General features: G+C 38.5%; 2 protein-coding genes and 1 long non-coding RNA gene across 3 annotated transcripts in view; 2 read left to right on the top strand and 1 right to left on the bottom strand.

The window, feature by feature from the left end:
- The window catches only part of prkci (protein kinase C, iota), a 29,144-nt gene extending 18,029 nt beyond the window's left edge, over positions 1 to 11,115 (top strand). Inside the window, exons 9-18 of the mRNA XM_067474832.1 lie at positions 658 to 834; positions 2,593 to 2,690; positions 4,326 to 4,412; positions 4,500 to 4,635; positions 4,771 to 4,858; positions 6,126 to 6,251; positions 6,792 to 6,871; positions 7,201 to 7,290; positions 9,238 to 9,353; positions 9,458 to 11,115. Coding sequence (XP_067330933.1) covers positions 658 to 834; positions 2,593 to 2,690; positions 4,326 to 4,412; positions 4,500 to 4,635; positions 4,771 to 4,858; positions 6,126 to 6,251; positions 6,792 to 6,871; positions 7,201 to 7,290; positions 9,238 to 9,353; positions 9,458 to 9,545 — 1,086 coding nt within the window. The 3' untranslated portion in view covers positions 9,546 to 11,115. The remainder of the gene's footprint in view (positions 1 to 657; positions 835 to 2,592; positions 2,691 to 4,325; positions 4,413 to 4,499; positions 4,636 to 4,770; positions 4,859 to 6,125; positions 6,252 to 6,791; positions 6,872 to 7,200; positions 7,291 to 9,237; positions 9,354 to 9,457) is intronic.
- Positions 11,116 to 13,579: 2,464 nt separating this feature from the next.
- On the bottom strand, positions 13,580 to 19,992 carry LOC137098746 (uncharacterized). Its single transcript, XR_010910635.1, has 3 exons — positions 19,855 to 19,992; positions 16,200 to 16,227; positions 13,580 to 15,594 (listed from the first exon to the last, which is right to left on the bottom strand). It is a non-coding gene; the product is annotated as an uncharacterized lncRNA (long non-coding RNA).
- The window catches only part of skila (SKI-like proto-oncogene a), a 32,568-nt gene continuing 32,076 nt past the window's right edge, over positions 19,951 to 20,442 (top strand). Inside the window, exon 1 of the mRNA XM_067475289.1 lies at positions 19,951 to 20,077. The gene's annotated coding sequence lies outside the window, so the exon portion shown is untranslated. The remainder of the gene's footprint in view (positions 20,078 to 20,442) is intronic.

The following is a 20,442-nucleotide window of genomic DNA, read 5'->3' as shown; positions in this document are numbered from 1 at the left end:
GATTGGAAGGGTGGGTTTTTTGGATCGAACTGGAGAGCTGGAAATGGATAAAGAATAGATTGATTTGGTCACAGATAGATGGAGGCAAGAGAGGGCAAGCCACAGGATCTTACCTATAATTCCATGTCTGACTCTGGGGTTAGGGGTTGTCACCTGCAGGGATGTGGAGGCAGTGGTTCACTACAGAGCAGATGACACTAGAGGAGGAAGGAAAAAAAGTGAGGAAAGGCTGAAGGCAGTAGTCAGCTTCACTAAGAAGTCCTATGATGGTATTTAATAAAGCAAGGATATCATTAAGAAATACTGTCAATGAAGGCAGATGTTGTATGTACTCTACAAATGTTTGTTGGTTAAAAATTTTAGAATCAAAAAGGATCATTCAAAGGGAATCTTCCGAGAAAGATTTATTGGACTAACACACAAATTCCTTTCATTACATGGTGTAAATAGATTAGACAGTGTATAGAGGTCATCTGATCTGAATGGTTTGGTTTAAGCAAATCACCAGTGCATGAAGAAATATATCTTGAGAGGGGGAGAGAATAATTAGTTGATAGGAAATTGTTGTAAATCTTTACTTGTTTAGCATGTTTTGTGTTTATAAGATTTTGTTGTGTACTGTTTGAGTGATGACCTTCCTTTCCTAACTGCACCCAGGCGCGGAGCAGTAGAGACACAGGGAAATCGCCTTCAAGCCTTGGCCTTGCAGACTTCGATCTGTTGAGGGTAATCGGCAGAGGCAGCTACGCTAAGGTGCTGTTGGTGCAGCTGAAGAAGACGGAACGCATCTATGCGATGAAGGTGGTGAAGAAAGAGCTTGTCAATGACGATGAGGTAAACACAACTGGTGCTAAACAATGACTATAGCCCCTTTCAGACATGCACTGGAATTCAGACATTTTCCAGACTTTGTCTGTGGTGGGCATCTGTGAGAAGGCACCCAAGTCTGTTGGCCTTCTGTTAGCCAGCTCTCTAGTGCAAAGTCCAGATTATCCCTAGCCGGGCTTAATTGTGTATAGAAGAGGTAGTACTCCGGAGGATTCAGCATTAGTGAGTGTGCCTGTTGATGACGTTAATTTCCTGTGACTGCCGCAAAACTGGGCAAATACAAACAACCGAAGGTGAAGAATTCGTTTATTTATACGAACACAACAACAATGTCGAACTGGAAGGACAACAACATTTGTGAACTGTCAAACAAATACAAGGAACAGCACGAGATTCTGTGGTATATGACCAGATTACAATGCAAAACATTGTCACTTCCGCAGCATTGTTTTTGCGCCATATCCCGCCCCTGCTCAAAGAGCCCAAATACCACCCCCTTGCCCAGTTACCCAGAATATTTCTTCACAAGTGAGAACGCATCTCGCATGGACTATGTTCCGATGTTGGTTACATGTATGAAAGGGAAACTCTTGGACCTGATCCTCCTTACATTCTCTAGAGTTCATGTCTGAAACGGGTTAATGCCTGACCCTCCACCCACCACCAAAACCTAACTTCAGCAGTTCAGTGTCTTTACCTTATTTATTTGTGCCATAGTGCTGCATTGCTGTCCACACTAACATGATAAAAAACATATCAGTAAACCACATGGTTACACCTGGTGAAGTTTCTTCCTTAAAAATATATTTGAAAAAGTGTATCAATGACCAGCTCCGCAATCTAAAAACGGGAATATTCCTAAAAAGTGTGTTTATATAGTAAAATCTTGCATTTGCACAGGAAAACATTAAAAATATTTTTTAAACACTTTCTTTTTTTGACCATATTTTTATATGAACCTGCAAATTAATTTCACATCCAATGACAGATAAATGATGCTGAATAATTAAATTCTTCAGCATAATTGTGTCATTGTGTATATAATTGCTTGCTAATAGTTAAACAAGTTGTGGTTTATTATGTCCACTCAAGTAGGGAACAATGAACAGTATCGTAGTGAAGTAGAACTGTTCCTTCAAGTCTTTACAGTGTGACAGTAACACCTCTGCCTGTTCAGATGTGAGAAGTCATGAGTCTTCTGTCACTGTCATGTATAATTAATGTAATTAGCACAATCATTGGGAGCTGTTATACATAGCACAATGAACATGTCATGGTGATCCAAATCTATCTTGTGTATCTTATCTGAAACATTATGAAGTTGACAGACCTCTTCGAAGACATGAGTGTGTCCAGGGAGGTGTAGATCAACGTCATCAAAAATTGATCTCAGAGAACACCTGTAGCAGCACAGCCAGTGGCAATGGGAGTAGTTAGCCTTGATTAGACGTACTTAGTGTGATTGACAAATTGAGCAAAGTGCCTCGTGATCAATGTTGAAGTGTTGTGCTGTCCCTGCCGTGTCAGTGTGAACAGCATCTGTGTCCAGACCAATTAACATCCAGCCATCAATACAGACCTGCTGCTGCTTCTACTGGCTAAGGCCTTTTATCCTGCTGCTCACTGTACGCATGAGCAAACCTCAAGTTTTGCAGGAAGGTCAATAGTGCTCTGTACTTATTAGGCTTTTATAGATTCAAGGGTACTATGTCAGAACGATCTCTGATTGACATTTGGGTGCGTCATTATGTGTTTCTCTTTCAGGACATTGACTGGGTCCAAACAGAAAAGCACGTCTTTGAGCAAGCCTCTAATCATCCCTTCCTGGTCGGTCTCCATTCCTGTTTCCAGACAGAAAGCAGGTGAGTCATGCGGTTTCTCTAAGGCACAGAGAAGTCTTCAAGCATGTGGAAATTCAGTTACAGTTTGGAATCTTTTAAAAAATTTGAAAATGTAACAAAATTACCTTTACACTCAAAGTGAAGCTGATGTTAGAGCACCTTTAGGTTGCATTAGATGCGATTGGATTGCAAGAAAACTCCCACACCTTCCTCTCCTGTATTTTCAGAACCGAAGGATAAGAGTTAAATGAATACACTAGACCTCAACTAAAGAGTTTGAAAATGTCAGTATAGGTTTTGGGCAGCAGAAGTCCATATATATACCACCTCCTACTTTCTTGCTCTGCTAGCTACAGTCTACCACTTACGCCTGTGTCTGCACCTACTGCTTGAGTGGTTCAAGTATGGCTTCATTTAAGTAAACAAAAGACTCAGAGGAGTGTGTGGTTGTGGTTAAACTTATGGGAAGGTCCCATCTGAAAGCCCCTGAAAACTTGGTGTAAAGTCTTTGTCTCATTAACTGTTCTAGACACAATGAGTAACAATAATAGTTTAAGGTCAGATGTAACATCCTTAGTTTTTCTATAGTTCAACACTCAAAAGCTTCATCCATACTGTATTGGTCTTTTTTGTTAGGAGTGGCCCTTTTCAATTGACATTACCTATTTAAAATTACAGAAAATGTCAGCTCAAGAAGTAATCAATGTTTATAAAGCTAAATTAAATATCAATAAAACTACATATATATACAAAATAATCTAAGGGCTCTTTTATTTCACATTTATTTCCCTTTTTTTTGTTTTGTTTTGTTTTTATTAATTTTGCTGACATTTTGTTTCCAAGAAATACAATGAACTGGGTAATTGTGCAGTTATATGCATGTTGTTCCTCAAAGGTTTCAAAAAAGGAGTAAAATTATGAAACAAAATTTGTGAAATAAACAAATCTGTGTAATTTCACTAAAGATTCAAGCAACTTTATTTATCCCATAGGGAAATTGTGTTGCCTAGTTACAGCTGCTCTCCGCGTGAAAAGTAGAAAGAAAGGAAAAGAACATCCACCAAAAGAGAAAGAAAGCACAGACAAATAAACAAATACAAACTGATCATTAAGCAAGAACAAAGCTGCTAAAGAAGTAAAAATAAAATAGATTATAATTCACTTATCCATTTACACCTTTCAGTCCCCCTTCTTTTTACAGAAGGGGAACGAGTTTAATGGGCACTGGGAGAAAAGGATCTCCTGTAGTGTTCTGTGGAGCACTTGACTGTGATCAGTCTCTTGTTAAAAGTGCTCCCCTGTGCAGCCAGCGCGCAGTGGAGTCTGTGGGAGGAATAGTCCAGGTTTGAGAGGAGTTTGGAAACCATTTTCTTCTCAGCCACAACATGTAGAGGGTCCAGCTCCTCCCCCAGAACAGAACCAGCCATCTAGTTAGTTTGTTCAGTCTGTTACTGTCTGCTACCTTCATATTGCTGCCCCAGCAAACCAAAGCATAGAAGAGGGAACTGGCCACCACTAACTCATAAAATATCTGTAGCAGTCTTTCACATGCTATGTACATTCATCCACCGACCCTAATCTGTTATACAAATAAACAAATGCCAAATGATGTATTCCAATAAAACAAATAATCATAACTTTTCCCTCTTTCCACAGACTGTTCTTTGTCATTGAATACGTAAATGGTGGAGACCTTATGTTCCACATGCAGAGACAAAGGAAACTCCCTGAAGAACACGCCAGGTATGCACATCAAAAATATTGATATCATACTGAGTCTTTATGAAGTCATATGTGATTTTGAAAAAGCCTGAATTCTCTCTATTTCAGATTTTACTCAGCAGAGATTAGTCTGGCACTGAACTACCTTCATGAGCGGGGAATCATCTACAGAGATCTAAAACTGGACAATGTGCTGCTGGACTCTGAAGGGCACATCAAACTTACAGACTACGGCATGTGCAAGGTGTGGTATGCCGTTTACCGGAGGCTCTCATGATACCATAATGCACTTTGGATAAAAGCACCTGCAGAAAAACACAAGTGTCAGTTTACAGTCCTCTGAGTGGATCTTACGGCTGTTGATCTCTGTTTTTTGCAGGAGGGCTTGAGACCAGGCGATACAACAAGCACTTTCTGTGGTACCCCCAATTACATTGCCCCCGAAATACTCAGAGGAGAGGATTATGGTGAGAATTACAACACACAAGCACTTATCTGAAATGCTATCCGATGATTCACTATTATACAGATTATGAGGCATTATGCGGGAATATCTGAGATGCTGTTCACAGTCATGATTATCAATGTACAGGGGTGTAGTTCCTGGGTTAACTGCACTGTTTTAGAAGTCTTTTCTATGTAGTGCACTTATTGGCCATTTTTTTGTGTGCACCTGTACAATCTGTTATTATTTAGTCCAATGCTACCTATTGTGAAATGTGTCATTTTTTTCATTGCTGCCTCTATGGATTGAATTGAGAGCTGTTTTATTGTTTTTGTTATCCTTAATTATACAAGTGGGCTGAAAATTTATAACGTCTAAGCATGTTTTACTTTGAATGAATGATTTTACGTAGACAGTTGTATTAAAACATTGCCGGTTGGTGGCCTCTGCAATCTGGGAGGTCCCGCTCGAGAGTTGGATTTATGTGTTTAAACCTGTATTAGATACCCAAACACAGCACTGAAGTCCACCTCAATGCATCACTGCATTTCCCCCTTTCAAATAAATGAGAAGGGATGCGTTAAAAGGCTTATCTGTAAACTCAGTACTAAAAGGTAATTAACTTGTGTGTGAGATTGTACAAGCACATATAAAAGGAAGAAAATAGACTTATAACATGGGAAACATCTGTTTTTTTTGCGGTGCTAAAGGAAAGAAAGGAAGAGGGGAAAGCTAAAAGGTAGACTAATGCATTTAAGAAAAAACAAAGGAAGCAATTGTCAAATCCTCTGAATGGGGCTTTACCTAAACCCATCATGTAGAGTCCTTGGCTTGAATAAGTGATGGTGGATGACTGACATATACAGCCCAAAGTAATGTGTTACAGCTATTAAAACAAAGGTTTAAGTGTTGAGTAAAATATCAGTTTCTACATCATGGCTGAGTGCTGCACCTCTATTAATGCAATACATTAAAAATAGAAAAAACCTCCATGACTACCAAAAGAGGTATCATAGCAACAAGTTCTGCAGATCATATCACTGTTTTTATATGTTTAATCCTTGTGGAAAATACTTTAATTTTTGAAATGTTTTGACACTCAAAGTAAAAAAGGTGTAAATATTGAAGTGAGTGCAGGTTGAATTTCCATTTCTTCATTTCCAGAGCAACTCTCTGGGAGCTGCTGAAAAGCCTTGGGGAAACCCTGAGTGAATGCTTCAAAAGGATTCAATGACTGGAAACAGCTGTACGTCAGATTTTTTTTGTAATGTACAATGTGTGTATCTTAGGCTTCAGTGTGGACTGGTGGGCACTGGGTGTGCTAATGTTTGAGATGATGGCGGGCCGATCACCTTTCGACATTGTCGGGAGCTCTGACAACCCCGACCAGAACACAGAAGACTACCTCTTCCAAGGTAAGACGCACACACTGCAGAGGTTTATAAGCAGAGGAAAACAAGATCTGGTGCAGCATGTAACACCTTTGTGTTAACACCTTTCTAATGGATGCCTCTCTCAGAAGCAGGCACACCATCTGTTACAGTGAAATGTGTGAAGATGTGTGTTTTTTTTTTTTTGTAATTACATCATTGTAAATATGGTTTTAAAGTGTTTCATTTACTCAAACTGCTAGAATAATGTTGGATAAATGGGAATTAAGGTGATACCACTTGAAAAAGTCACCGCTAAGCATCGTCATCTTGTCGCTCTGATGCAGATTTGCTTGCTACCACTTGGGGAGGTGCACCCAGTAATAAACAAATGTGCATGAGAATGGGAGAGTTGAAGAAATTAATACACACAAGCACTTATAGGTTAAAAAGAATAGATATTTTTGTTATCTAAACATTAGACCCTTGTTATGTATTTATTTATTTAAATCAATGTTGAAATCAAAACGTGGACTAACCCGCTCTTGCAACCATCTTCTCTCCCTTTTCTCCTGCCTCCTGCAGTAATATTGGAAAAACAGATCAGAATTCCCCGCTCGTTGTCAGTTAAAGCTGCCAGTGTGCTCAAAGGATTCCTCAACAAGGTAAGAAGAGGTGACAGACCTGGATCTATCAAACAGTGCTGGCTCCTGCCAACTCCTGAGTATTATATTATTATGACCCCAGTTGCAACTGATCTCACTGTGTTGTAGTTTCTCTCTTTTTTTTTTTCCCCTCCACCCTCCTTACACCTGTGTGTCTGTGTGTCTCTTGCACCTTTTGTTTTGTTTCTTTTAAAGTTCATAAAAAATATTTTTCTCCTTTTCTATCTTCCTAGCAAATTCTTATGTTCCCAACTTTCTTGGCATTTATCGGTCCCTTTCACCATCACGTCTTTCGGTCTCTCACTGTTCTGTCACGCTCACTCCCACAGGATCCTAAGGAGCGTCTAGGCTGCCACCCTCAGACAGGCTTTGCAGACATCATGGGCCATCCATTCTTTCGAAACGTTGACTGGGACCTTGTGAGTCATTTATCTTTCATCTTTCTGCTTTTTTCTCTCTCCAGCTTATTTTCTTACAAACCTCATCCAACACCTTAACACCCTTTCTCCTCTAATTTTAAATGAATAAAATCAGTGGTAAATGCCTCTTGCCACATACGTCAGAACAAAGTATGGATCCTGTTGAGAAAGACAAATAAAAAGCTGCTACCAGATAGCAGTAGGTCGTATCTAAGTCTGTGGGGTCAGCTTCTCCATCCTGCTCTGTAAAAACTGAGGCTTTTTAGTGATAGGATGAGACTCGTGTCCTTGTGAAAAACAGAAAAACTGACAGAAACAAGCGGGCTGCACAGAAGACTGGCAACAGCAGATAGACTGACTAACAGACTAACTGAGACAGGAAGCCAAAGATAGAAAGGAAATTACTAGAGACATACTGTTGACTGACAGACTAGCGGGCTGAGCTCATATCTTGGCATCTGGGTGTACACTCATTAATGTTACACCTCACAGTGAAGTAATTTGGACCAACTGTTTATGTTCACAAGAAAGTAATTAATAAAGCTAATTTCAGCTTCATTCTTAAAGAGTTGTGACCTTCAGATGAAATGCTAAACTACAAAATTCACATATTTTACATTGTACTTTGTAAATTATTCTAGACCTTGTCAAAGGTTTTACTATTTTTAGCTTCTTTACTGTTGATGGTATGACTGTGATAGAATGAAGTTAAAATTTAATTCTATGTGGTACTTAAAAGTATCTTGACTATTACTGTAATAATAATGTGAGCCTTGCATTAAAATGGTGTTTGATGTTTTATCTTTCAATGTTTTTTCCCCATTTATTTGTTTCGAACTCAGTTGAACCTATTAAGTTCACAGTTAAACCTGATTTATATAAATATTTGCTAAATGTCTGCACACGTGTAAACAGTCGGGCACGTTTTTATGTCTGAAGGCAGACAGAGAAACAGACGTGCAGTGGTGGGTAAAATGTCAATGAGTCAGACAGACAGGGCAGCTTGCCAGGGATCACCATGACCTCTTTTCCCTGTTTGGTCTGGAGCAAGGACCCAACAGTCGGTCAGAGTGTCTGCAGGCATCAGCTTACAGCCTTCTCACCCTCTCCCTAAGCACATACACACACTTTAAAGAGATGTTGACCATGTACTCTTTTCAGATGAATCTACAATTGAATGACCAGTGAAAGAATGTATTGAGTATTTTCATTGTTAAATTATTTGCTGTTTTTTTTTTTTTTTTTTTATTAATGTGTTTAAATTTAAGTTGCACAAATACAGCAATAAACAATGGGGGGAGAATAGAAATCTATGTTTAGGTAACGGAGTCGCAATCGTTTTATTTATTGACTCTGTGGAACAAAATGACACTTTAAAACAAAATAAAAATATTAATTCACAATTTAGTTATTTTAATAATATTTAGGAAAGACACTTTAATCCAAGCAGAATAAAAGTTTCTTAACTGTGGAAACCTGGCTATATTTTTTTGAGTTTTATAATCTAAAAACAATGTAATTTATACAATTAAAATGAACATTTTTAATTTAAAATATAATCAAAGCAGTTTCATAGAGCCAAAGTTTTTGATGATGAAAAACGTATTCCTAATTTTTCAGAAGTTGGAATCAGAAATGTTTTTATTTTTAGTTACTTCAATGATTAAAACTTCATTCAAAAAATTATCACAGTAGTTAACTAATGATTTTCTTTAAACTTACCCATCAAATTAATAATAATTAATAACAATAATTAACAATACATACCTTGATTAATTTTTCATTAATGTAGAATCAGAGAAAAACAGGCACCAGCTTAAACCACAATATGCTGAGTAGTAAAAATTATTTATAAAATTGTAAAACAAATTATGGGTTAAGAAGAAGAATAGTTGTTAAATATTAAATTCTCCTATGATCACTTTTTCATGCCTGTTTCCATTTTAGCTGGAGCAGAAGCAGGTGGTTCCTCCATTTAAGCCCAACATCTCAGGGGAATTCGGACTGGACAACTTCGACGCCCAGTTCACTAACGAGCCCATCCAGCTCACACCTGATGAAGAGTGAGTTCCCATTGATCTGCTCTCTTTTTCTGTCATGATCCATTTATTGTTCAATTTCTACAAAATTGACATGTTTTTTTTTTTTGTCTATTTCTTCACTGTAGTGATGTGGTCAAGAAGATCGACCAATCTGAGTTTGAAGGGTTCGAGTATATCAATCCACTCCTGATGTCAGCAGAGGAGTGTGTGTGACAGACATCGGTGCTCATACACCCATACACTCACACACCCATGTACATGTTACGTGGCATCCCAGTGTCTTCAAGCTGCATGGTTATGAAACAACCCGACGACATTAACCTTCTCTTTGAGGGCCGCACATGCACAATAGAACGCTTATTTGCCAAAACCAGTTTCACTCTCTGCCATTTATAACCATTTGCCCTTAAGCCTAACTTTTTTTTTCTGAATTATTTTTATATCACGTAAATCTGCACTGATATCAGTTTTCTCATTTGGGCCTGTTTGTCGGTATCTGACAAGGCTACAACGTTCTTCCAAGGTTGCTGGGGGTGGGAGGAATGAAGCACAGCTCCTGACAGATGAACTCAGCATCCTCTCCTTCCAGCTGTTGCCGTGTTTTCAGTGCGTATTTTGTTTGTTTATATGTAAGAAATTTCTATCGAGGTAAAATGTTAGACAAGGCCTTTTTACCTTCAAGCCACAGTTGGACAAAACTGTCTTTGTCATAGTTGTTTTGGGATTTCGTTTTGGCTGAACAAACCTTCTGTAGAGGAAACAATTATAACACTAGCCTTTTAAAAAAGAAAAAGAATAAAAATCTATATATTTTCACATGTTTTATTTAACAACATAGCCGTCATTATATGTATTTTGTTCTGAGTGTTAAGTGTCCAGGCTGAACAAAGGAACCAAAAAAGGTTCAGACTTTGTTCGGATGAAAACGCAACATCTAGGAAAAACAAGAGTCTGCTTCAAGCTCCCCAGAGGGAACATCCAGCTAACACTAATATTACTGAGTTAATACTCTCAAAACTGTGAACGAAAGTGCTCACTAAGCTGGGCTGGAAAAGTAGCACATGAAACCTAAACGCTGGAACACTAGGTTTCATTTAAATGAAGCATTCACACAGGACCAAAAAAACAAAAAACATAACAAACAAAAAAAGATTTCTGAGAAAATTTTTGCCGGTACGTATTAGACGGTACAGTATATATGAGAAAGATGTACTGTCCTAAGTCATAGAATTTATATTCTGATTTCCTTTTGTGATTTTTAATACTATGCCTTTCTGAAACATATGGTCTGTTTTTTTTTTTGGTTTTTTTTTTGTACTTTCTCCATTCCATGTATATCTTTTTGTGTAAATAAAAAGTGATTACTGGAAAGTCCAAAGCAATGATGGAGTGCAGTTTCAGTCAAAAACACGCGGCTGTGAAGCTGTAATCTGTATCTGCTGTACTCATGTTTTAAACATATCAAAGTTCATTAGATATTTTGTGAAACTGCTTTAAAACTTCTGAAGAGCTGAAGACCCTCTACCCCAGACTGTAACACCACCAACATGATAGTAAATAGAGGAACACAATCTGTTACATGTTACTTATGTTTATTTGTTACTTTTTGTGAATCGGATTTAATTTTGAATTTTGTTTTATCACTACACTGATTCCAAAATGTTACTGGTGGAACCCAATGGAAACACTACTTGTTGTATTTGTTACGCTTTGGGGTTTTTACCACTTACAGGACTCTGCAGAAAAAAAAACCAGATGGTAAAATAAACATTTTATTTCTCTCCTTGTGGTAATCTGTGTTTGTGAATCTCATTTTTCAGAGGCACTCCAATCATTTTACAGAGCTCTTTTTTTCTACTCTGCGAAAATAACCTGACTTGTGTCAGGTATTTCTTTGTTAGCAGGCATGAAGGAGCTAGTTAAAGATGTTATTAAATTGCAATATAGGAAATGTTGAATCCTGACAAAAAAAAAAAAAAAACCCCAGTCCTCTGCTACACAGATTGAATTCCTATTTTCAATAATCAATAAAACAACAATGGCAACAATAAAACAAAAAAATCATTATGAACATTGTTGTAATTACAGGAAAAACCCTTTAGCAGTGTTAAAATAAGAGGTTTTAATATCTAGGAGTGGCTTAATAGTATGTTTGCTAATTTCCCTCTAAGATTAAAAACCCTAAAATATTTTATAATTTAATGGTGGCTTTTCCATTTATTGGAGGAGAGCGTCGCAGAATTCAATCAAAAATAATATTTTGGAACATTTGCTTTTTATGACAAAAAAACCTTTTCGGTTAAATAATTTTCAAGGGAAAATGTTTCCATGTGTGATTATGGCCTAATGAGAGTCAAAGCTTCAGCTGTGCTAATGTGATCAATGACAAAATTAAGATGTGGCTATTAAGCAGAAATAATGTTTACCATCTTTGCTAGTTTAACACACTATGAATAAGAAGCTTCAGCTATACTTAAACTAGTAAATTAAACAGTTGCTGTGACGTTGGCTCTGAATGAGAAGTCAGAGCATCACCAAAGACAGGATTTGATCTCTGGACACTGTGGAAGTCTGTATAAATGTTTATGCCAGTGCATTCAGGAGTTGCTGACAGATTTGTGTTAGCGCTGAAGGAAACGTTTAATACTAAAATCATCTTCTGACTATTACTTCACACCTTTAACACACAGATATCACTATACCTCTGCAGCTCAGACTAGAGGTCTAGAACTGTTTGGTCTGTCAGTACTTTTGAAGAAGAATAAAATAATGGTGCCCTGTCAGGCTCGTGCAAACACACGCCTGTCTGCACTAACCTGCACCATGAGCACCATCAGGCTGCGATAGTTTTACTGCCGAGAACTGAACTCTCAAACTCATATGGTGTCTGGAGGGAAGGGAATTAGTCTGGAGTTGCTAAGCTTGAGCTTTTCCACTCCAGCTGCCTGTGTCTCCAATGGTCACGCAACTCCAGCCTGGCTTTTAGACCCCTGTATGGGCCCCCTGAGGGTGAATAGGTCACTGGTACCATGTTTCTGCGCTTCGCCCTCACAGTGTTGAGAGTTGAGAGGTGAAAAAAAATGTTCCATTGAAATTATGACGTGTCAGAAATAATAAAACTGATTGATTTGCATGTTACAATAAGCTGCACAATGGTGGGTAGAAACCTATTGTATGGGGCTTATTTCACATCCTGATCCACTGAACTGTAGTATATTGTGTATATACTCTCAATTAAACTAGATTTCATGGAAAATGATTCTATGGGGCCTGGTGGGTTAGTGGTAGAGCATTGAGTTGGGATGCAGAAGGCCGTGGGCTTGAATCCCAACCCACCAGCTGTGGCCCGCCTAGTTCGCCTAGCTTAAACTCATGCCAAATCAACGATTTAGGACACGTTCCGCTGTGGCGACCCCTGAAAGGACAAGCCAAAAGCCGCTGATCATTTGTGGAAAATGATTCTTCTACCAGCATTGCTGCATGCAGGACAAGGATAAATGTCTTTGCATTATTCTGTATTCACATGATGTTGTGTTTGACATTCTTCCCACTAACCATCTAAAAATCCATCCTGTTTTAATTACTCCTATCATGTTGGGTGTATTATTCCACCCCTGAATGGATTAATTAATCCGCAGAAGAATTGGTGTCAAATGCAGTCCTCCATTAAAATACACAGTGCAATTCAAAGTGCATCTAGTTTGCCCCTTGGCACTGTCTGCGTCACACCGCTTTTACTGGACCTCTTGACAGTAATACTGAGGTAATGGCTTGTTCTCAGTGATTTCCAGCATCACTTGTTAAATATACTTGTTCCACCCTCCCTGTGGTTACAAATTTGTGAGCGCTACTTCAGTGACTGTAATCATCTATTGGTGGCGTCTCGAGTAATAAAAACAGTGCTTGCATTAGCAGACACTTGAAATGATTCTTCATGATGACCACTTCAGAAAAAACTTCATGCTGAATAAGAACTAATGGGATTCACAAGTAGAGCAATGAATGATCCCTGACTGCTGTTGGAAAATTCTGTGATTAGAAGAGGAGAGAAGCATGATCTCACTTTAGAAGCAAATCGTTAAAATAACTTCAGTTGTGGAAGGAATAGTCACAGCCTTATGGTAATAATACATACTCCATTACAGTACAAGTACAAGTTCAGCATTAAAAATATTGCTTAAGTAAAATGTACAATGTCAGCAATGATGCATTATATGTGTAATGACATATTTTATTCTTGTAGCTTATTGAGGTGAAGCAGATGCAGTTCACTCCTGTGGTTCCCATCATAGGGGTTAAGACCCTCCAGTGGGTCACAGATAAATCTGAGAGTCTGTGAGATTATTGAAGGGTTATAATAAAAGTTCACTCTTTTAATCACCTTATTTTTGATTTGCAAAGCAAATCCCATGTCAAATGTAGAAAAGTAAAAAGTACAAATTTCCCTCTAAAATGTAAAAATGGAGAATAGTCAAGTCAAGTACCACGCTTGACTTAAGTATTTCAAGTCAAGTATTATACTAAAGGTACTTATACCCGAGTGCAAGCACCTCAAATATAATTACAGAACATGAGTAGATGTACATAGTTATTTTTCTCCACTGCTTTATGAACAATTAGTTAAACAAAATGTACATTTTCAGAATTGATAACAAATATGGTTCAAGGTAGGCTGAATGTCAAGTAGCAGTACTGAACATATCTAGAATAATTTCTGCACTTTTGACATTTATTAATTTTTTTAAATCACTTTTTGTTTCTCTTCCTTTGTACATAACTCACATACTGTATGTACACCGATCAGGCACAAGATTACATCACCACAGAGTTCACCACAATCAACCATCTTTTATGTGCAATGATGTGACCAGGACTCATTGTTTATCAGGGTATAAACTCATTGGATGGTACTTTACATTGCAAAGGGACAGTGACCTGAAGCATACTGCGAAAAACCAAAACAACAACATGATTTTCTTAAGATAAAGTACTGGAATAGTCTGCAATGGCCAATTCAGTCCCCTAAGCTGAATCCAGCTGAGCATGGACCAAACACCCCAAGAACAAGCAGGAACTAGAGGCCACAGACATAAAGGCCTTGCAGAGCAACACCACGTAAGAAGCCAAGCATCTGTTGAAGTTTGTGGTTTGCAGATTACCTGACAAATGAATGCCTTTGAGCCCGTAAACCTGGGGGGTCTGTGAATAAAATGGCTATAATTCCAACACAGTTCATAAAACCCTCAAATTACAACTGACAGTCTATACTTAAAGCACATTTTGACTGTTTCATTTCAAACACACTGTGGTGATGTACAGAGCCAAGGTGATGAAAACCGCGTCACTTCCCGAATTAACATGAAGTTTAACTGTAACAGGAAAAGTCTGGAAATATGTACATGCATGTTATTGTAACTGTGATTACATTAGACTTTACATAATTGACTTTTTTTACCTCCTACAGTATACAGAACTACCCATTTACATAAGTTATGCGACACATGGGTATTCAACACCTGGTTATGTGGTAGCAGCAAACAAAAGCTGATGCAACCTGCTGACCCACATCGGAGAGCAGAAGATTTGCCGAATGGCCACCATAAGTACGATCTGCGGTGAAGGTGTTTAACTTCAGACCCCCATTTCAACAAGCATCATTACTCCAAAATTATACAGTACAGAAGATATTCCAATATACTATATTGATTCCAGACAAGATGTATGGAAACTACTGTGTCTCTGGCCCCAGGGTCCACTTAGTACTAAGTCCAATAACAGTTAGCAGACTCTTGGCTAATGGAGACCTTATCAATGTGCTACTCTGTTACACTCTGTCTGCGAATCCCAACTCCCCCACTCCCACACACACTGTCTATGCTACCTCATCCTTTTTTTTTTTTTTTTTTGGTTAATACCACTAATGAACAATCAGCGTTGGTCACATTATTGCACATATGAGATTAATTTACTCCCCACAGTACACAGAATGATGTTATTACAGGAAAATCAATGTCCCTCTTGTCGTTCTCTGGGGCTGGACAGGGTGTACGCACATCTGCTCTCATAATACAACTGCTGACCTTGCTGTCAGAGAGTGAGTCAGAGAGATGCAGCGGTGAAACAGCCGACGGTGGTGTTTGTCAAAGCTCTATCAATCCTCTCCGCTCTCACATACGTGTGACATCAGACATGAGGGTCAGTCAGCCAGCCATTGTGTACTCCAGCTGAAATCCCCCAGTGTAAGTAGACAGAGCATCATAACCTTTGCAGATGAAGATTTCAGAGTTAGAATAGACTGTGATGCACAGTTGGATTCACAGTAAAAGTTGCTAAGGGAATTTAATCTCCTTTGCTTGGAAACACGTTACAAATTACTCAGAGAATCTCATTCCAGTAGACTCCCATCATCCCTAAATGCACAATAAGGTGCTTGAATGACCTCTTGACCTTTTGCAGGATAGGTCCATAAAACAAGGGGGGAGGGGAGCTATAGAAGTAGAAAACACCCTTTTGCCCACTGAGTTTGTCCTGCTTATCTTCTCATTTTCACAAACGTGATGGAAAGCCAGCGAGACAGATAAAGCAACTGTCCTTTCAGTTCACACCAGCTAATGTCATCCAAGGCTACGTCAATAAAGCTGACCTACAACATGATTCAAATCGAAAAATAATCTGACATATGAAACTAAACTCAGGTTTAGGTTGTAAAATAAATTCTGTGTCTGTTTAAGGTTGATACTACTGAAAAATTAAAGAAAAATCAAAGTAAATAAGCAACTAAATAAAAATCAAAATTGCAAATATTTTAGGGTAATTAAATACTCAAAATTGTACTAGAGTACAATATGAGTAAAAATATTTACTTACTTATCACCACTGCAAATGAGAAGTGGACCTGAAAGAACATGAGAGATATAAGTCAGCAGAGCATGCCAAGCTGTTTATACATACATTAAGTTTCACTTGAATATCTGTTATATTTTGAATATCTAAAAATGCATTTTGACTAATTCAAGATGTTCTATCAATTCAAAATGTCAATTTAAGATATCTACAAAAAAGAAATTATAACTAGTGAACAGTCCATTTTCAAATACCTACGACGGACATGTGACTATCTTAGTTTGAGATATAAATAAATATATTTGTATATAATTTAAGATATCTTCAAATTTAATTATGACTAGATATAAAACATATTCAAGATACTATAAATATGGTATGATTGGACATTATTGCAAAAAATATATATTTTTAATATAAGACTTAGCATTTTATTCTCTCGCAAAAGTTTTCCTAATTTGTACAGTTTTTTGTTTACATCCCACCGTAGGCCAGTTTCAGTGATGCGCTGCAGCAATTAGCCGAGCAAATAACCAGCTTAGAGAAAAAACACCTAGACTCAATTTTACATTGTACTTGAGGATTTAACAAAGCAAACCTAAGCCATGAACTGCCTAAATATAGACGGCACATAAACTGCCCCGCCAGAAACACTAATACACTGAATCACTGCTACACTGTGCATATCGCTCTGTTCGCATTGCAGCTCTGGGTCACTTAGGTCACTGCATTGTTCATCTTCTGCTGTAAAGCCTGTAGTTAAGAATGTGAAGAAATCGACCAGCGAGACAAAGCAGCTGCTGCTTTCGGACTGGAGTGTACAGACCGGAGTCTTTTTGAAACTGCAACTGAAAACGTGTATGAACTGACTAACAATGTGACATCATATGTCAGTTTTATCACTCACAAGTCAACAACAACCTTTGGTTCACAGCTTTGCAGAGCGAAAGAGGAAGCTCATAGAAACTGGAATAGACTCCTGTACAGGCAGCCTAGAAACTCACTGACAAAGGAGACCAAGGCGATCAAGAGAAACTACTCCGAAAAGTTGAATTTTTTTTTCTGACTTTTTTCTAACTTTTCAAAACAGTGTGGAGAGCCTTGCAGTTACAGATTACAGGAAGCTTTCTCCACCTGATGAGGAGGAGCCGAGAACTTGCAGAGAGTTTTTGGAAGAGCATATAACTGCTATTCCAAAGACAGAAAACCAGGAAGTCCTCAATCATAACTACAGCCCCTAAGAAAGCTTCTATAAGAGGACTAAAAGACTTTAGGCCATTTCTAGCCGGAGTGCCACAGCTTTCACTCTGCTCCTGACAATCCCTCTGAATAAGTTGCAGTTTTGAAGGGAACCTATCATTGTATTTCCTGACAGTTCACATGCAACATACAGTGTCGTTGTGATTTTTGCCTCTTCAGCGATTGAGTTCTACGCACTAAGATATACTATATATTTAAGAAATAAGGCACTTGGTATCAGCAGATACCCAGAGTTAAGGTTTTGGTAATCACAATGCATATCTAGTTTCATGCTGCTTTTCATATTCGCATTATCCTCACCTTTAGTAGCTGCCAAATGCTACTCGCGACGTGTGTTTACATACACACACCCCTGTCTGAGTCTTACACTGGTTTATTATTGAGATACATTGTTAACATGGAGAAACTTAGTTATATAAACTTGTGTTTAGATGATTCTAAGACTAATTTTTCTGAACTGTGTTCAAGAAACAAGGTTCTTTCTTTCTTTGAATGCCCATGAGCTTCCACAAATTTGACAGTGGCTTTTAAATCCTAGTGCATCAGTTAAAAAAAAAAAAAGGCTAAAGACCAGAATACAAGTGAAATAAATCTACATATAAAAAGACACAAACAAACATTGTTGCAAATTAACAGCCATAAAACAGAAATCTGAACATTTAAAAAAAGTGTTCCAACTGTTCAAGAACAACAAAGTAATATCTGAATGACTTTTGACCATAAGAAAGCCCTAAAGAAAGCTTCCATATTAGGACTAAATGACGTTAGGACAACCGCTCTGACGTCTGTGGTCATGAAATCCTTTGAACGACTAGTGTCGAACCACAGATATCAGGGGCCACTGCTAAACCCCCCACTACTTGCCTACAATGGAAACAGGTCAGTCAGTGATTCGGTTAACACAGGACTGCATTACATCTTAGAAAACCTGGTCTGCAGATAGAATAATTGGTGCTTCCCTGCCCCCTCTCCAGGACCTGTACATATTGAGAGCCAAGAAAATCACCATTGACCCCTCTCACCCTGGACACAACCTCTTCCAGCTTCTCCCCTCTGGCAGGTGCTATAGAGACCCCCATCTGCCCAAAACCCCCAGACACCAGAACAGTTTCTTTCCTCAGACCTTCATACTCATTAACAGCTGACCTCATACTTACTGCTACATTGCTGCTAGCCATTACATCCTGAAATAATGCCAAAACAAACACGCGCAAACATTGCATCTACAAGGAATTGTGTTAGAACTGCCACGCACACTGCATCCGGGTTTGCCTACTTTACGTCGCTCTTTATGTTGTCTGTAGCTGTTAGTCTTTTTTTTTTGCCTGTAATTGTCATTGTTATATTGTCTGTATTTGGTAAATGGTAAATGGTCTGCTTATATAGCACGTTATGTAGCGTTGTATTTGTTTCCTTTTTTGAACATGTCCTTGAGGGCTTCCAATGACCAGAATTCCTTGTATGTATTAGCAAACTTTGCCAATGAAGCTGATTCTGATCTGGCTGCAGTAGTGTCACATGACATAACACAAACTCATTAGACCAAGACTCAACAAATGCTGTGTAATTACTTTGGAATTATTAAACATTTTACCTATTTCCCGCAATAAAAATATCCATTTTTTTTCTTTCACACATATTGCCCAAGACCCCAGGTCAAAAGCTAAGCAACGTTTTAGGAAATGCTCCCTTCTGTAATGATAATGATAACTTTATGTCTTTATTATTAACAATTGTAATATTGGAAAATAGCTCAAATGAGCTCTGTAGTAATAAATTTCCCCTTTAAAAATCTGAGCTCCACAGAAACTGACGTCTGTGTTTTTTTTAGTAGTCATAGAAGCAGTTTCACATATCTACAGTTTAGTTGTGACTAGTAATGTCTTGAATTTGACATGCTGGAAAAGATAAATAAGATATCTTTTAAATTATGGCTAGACCTAATCTAATTAAGATTAAATAAGATATCTTGCATTTGCATTTCAGATACACAAGATATATTTTATTCAAGCCAATGGGTACTGCTCAAAATATAAAAATGGATACTTTCAAGTGGATTTATTATTAATTGTAGTACAAGTGTAGTAGAGGGCATCTTAAATTATAGTTTGGAATTCTGACAAATGCATCGTTCCACATCTGTTGTACAGGAACCCTTTTTCGAGGATGCCCGTTTAAATAGGGGAATGGAGCTAACAAACACTGTTTCAGTGCTCACATCAACATCTAACAATTGTTTGAAGACAGACTTGAAAAAGTGAACCTGTCTGTTGAACTCCAGTCTTGACTTAACGTTAGTCATAATTCATCGCAGGTGTCTCGATCGTAAATGTTTCAGCCTTTTATGCATGAAAATGCCCTGCGTACATCAGTGGTGAAATACTCCACCACTCATGCTATTAAATCCAAAGTGTCATACCGTGAACCACCTTTTGGTCTCGGCGCTGCTGCAGACGAGAGACGCCCCCGCATAGTTTCCGTCAGCCGCGTGACGTCTCCGCCTCTCAGCCCCGTGTGCAGTGTGACGTTGCGGGCTGTAGTGGAGCCTCCAGGCTGCATCTTGTTGACGGTCCGCCAGGCTCTTCCAGTGTAGAGAAGACCCTAAGCGACTGAGGACGGACGCAGAGGTACGCGGCGTTCAGGTAAATGTTTGAAAACAGAATAAGGCTTTTCAATGGGCGGTTTTTAAATGGCTTGTTAATTTAAAGATGTTGTGGCTGTATTGGAAGATAGCGGATTCTAGCTTGTGTCGGTTAGCGTCTGAGTTTGAGCTGTTCAGTGGCAGACGACAGACGAAGAGTGGGGGTGAAGCTAACCTGGTTTCGCCTGCTGTGTCGCCCTGTATCTGTTGCTATCCTGTTGTAGTGTTAGTGATTTGTGTTGGTTAGTTGGATTTGTGTTGGTTGGTTAGTTGGTTAGCGTTGTCGGTCACCACGCAGGACTAGCCTGCTTTAATACTGCTGAAGTGGGTTATCCTTCGTAACTTGTCGGACCCTGGTGCGGGTTT

Source organism: Channa argus, chromosome 14 (assembly GCF_033026475.1).
Source record: "Channa argus isolate prfri chromosome 14, Channa argus male v1.0, whole genome shotgun sequence".
In the NCBI taxonomy this organism is placed as follows: domain Eukaryota; kingdom Metazoa; phylum Chordata; class Actinopteri; order Anabantiformes; family Channidae; genus Channa; species Channa argus.
Note: the sequence above shows the minus strand (reverse complement) of the source record. Positions and strands in the feature narration are given on the sequence as shown.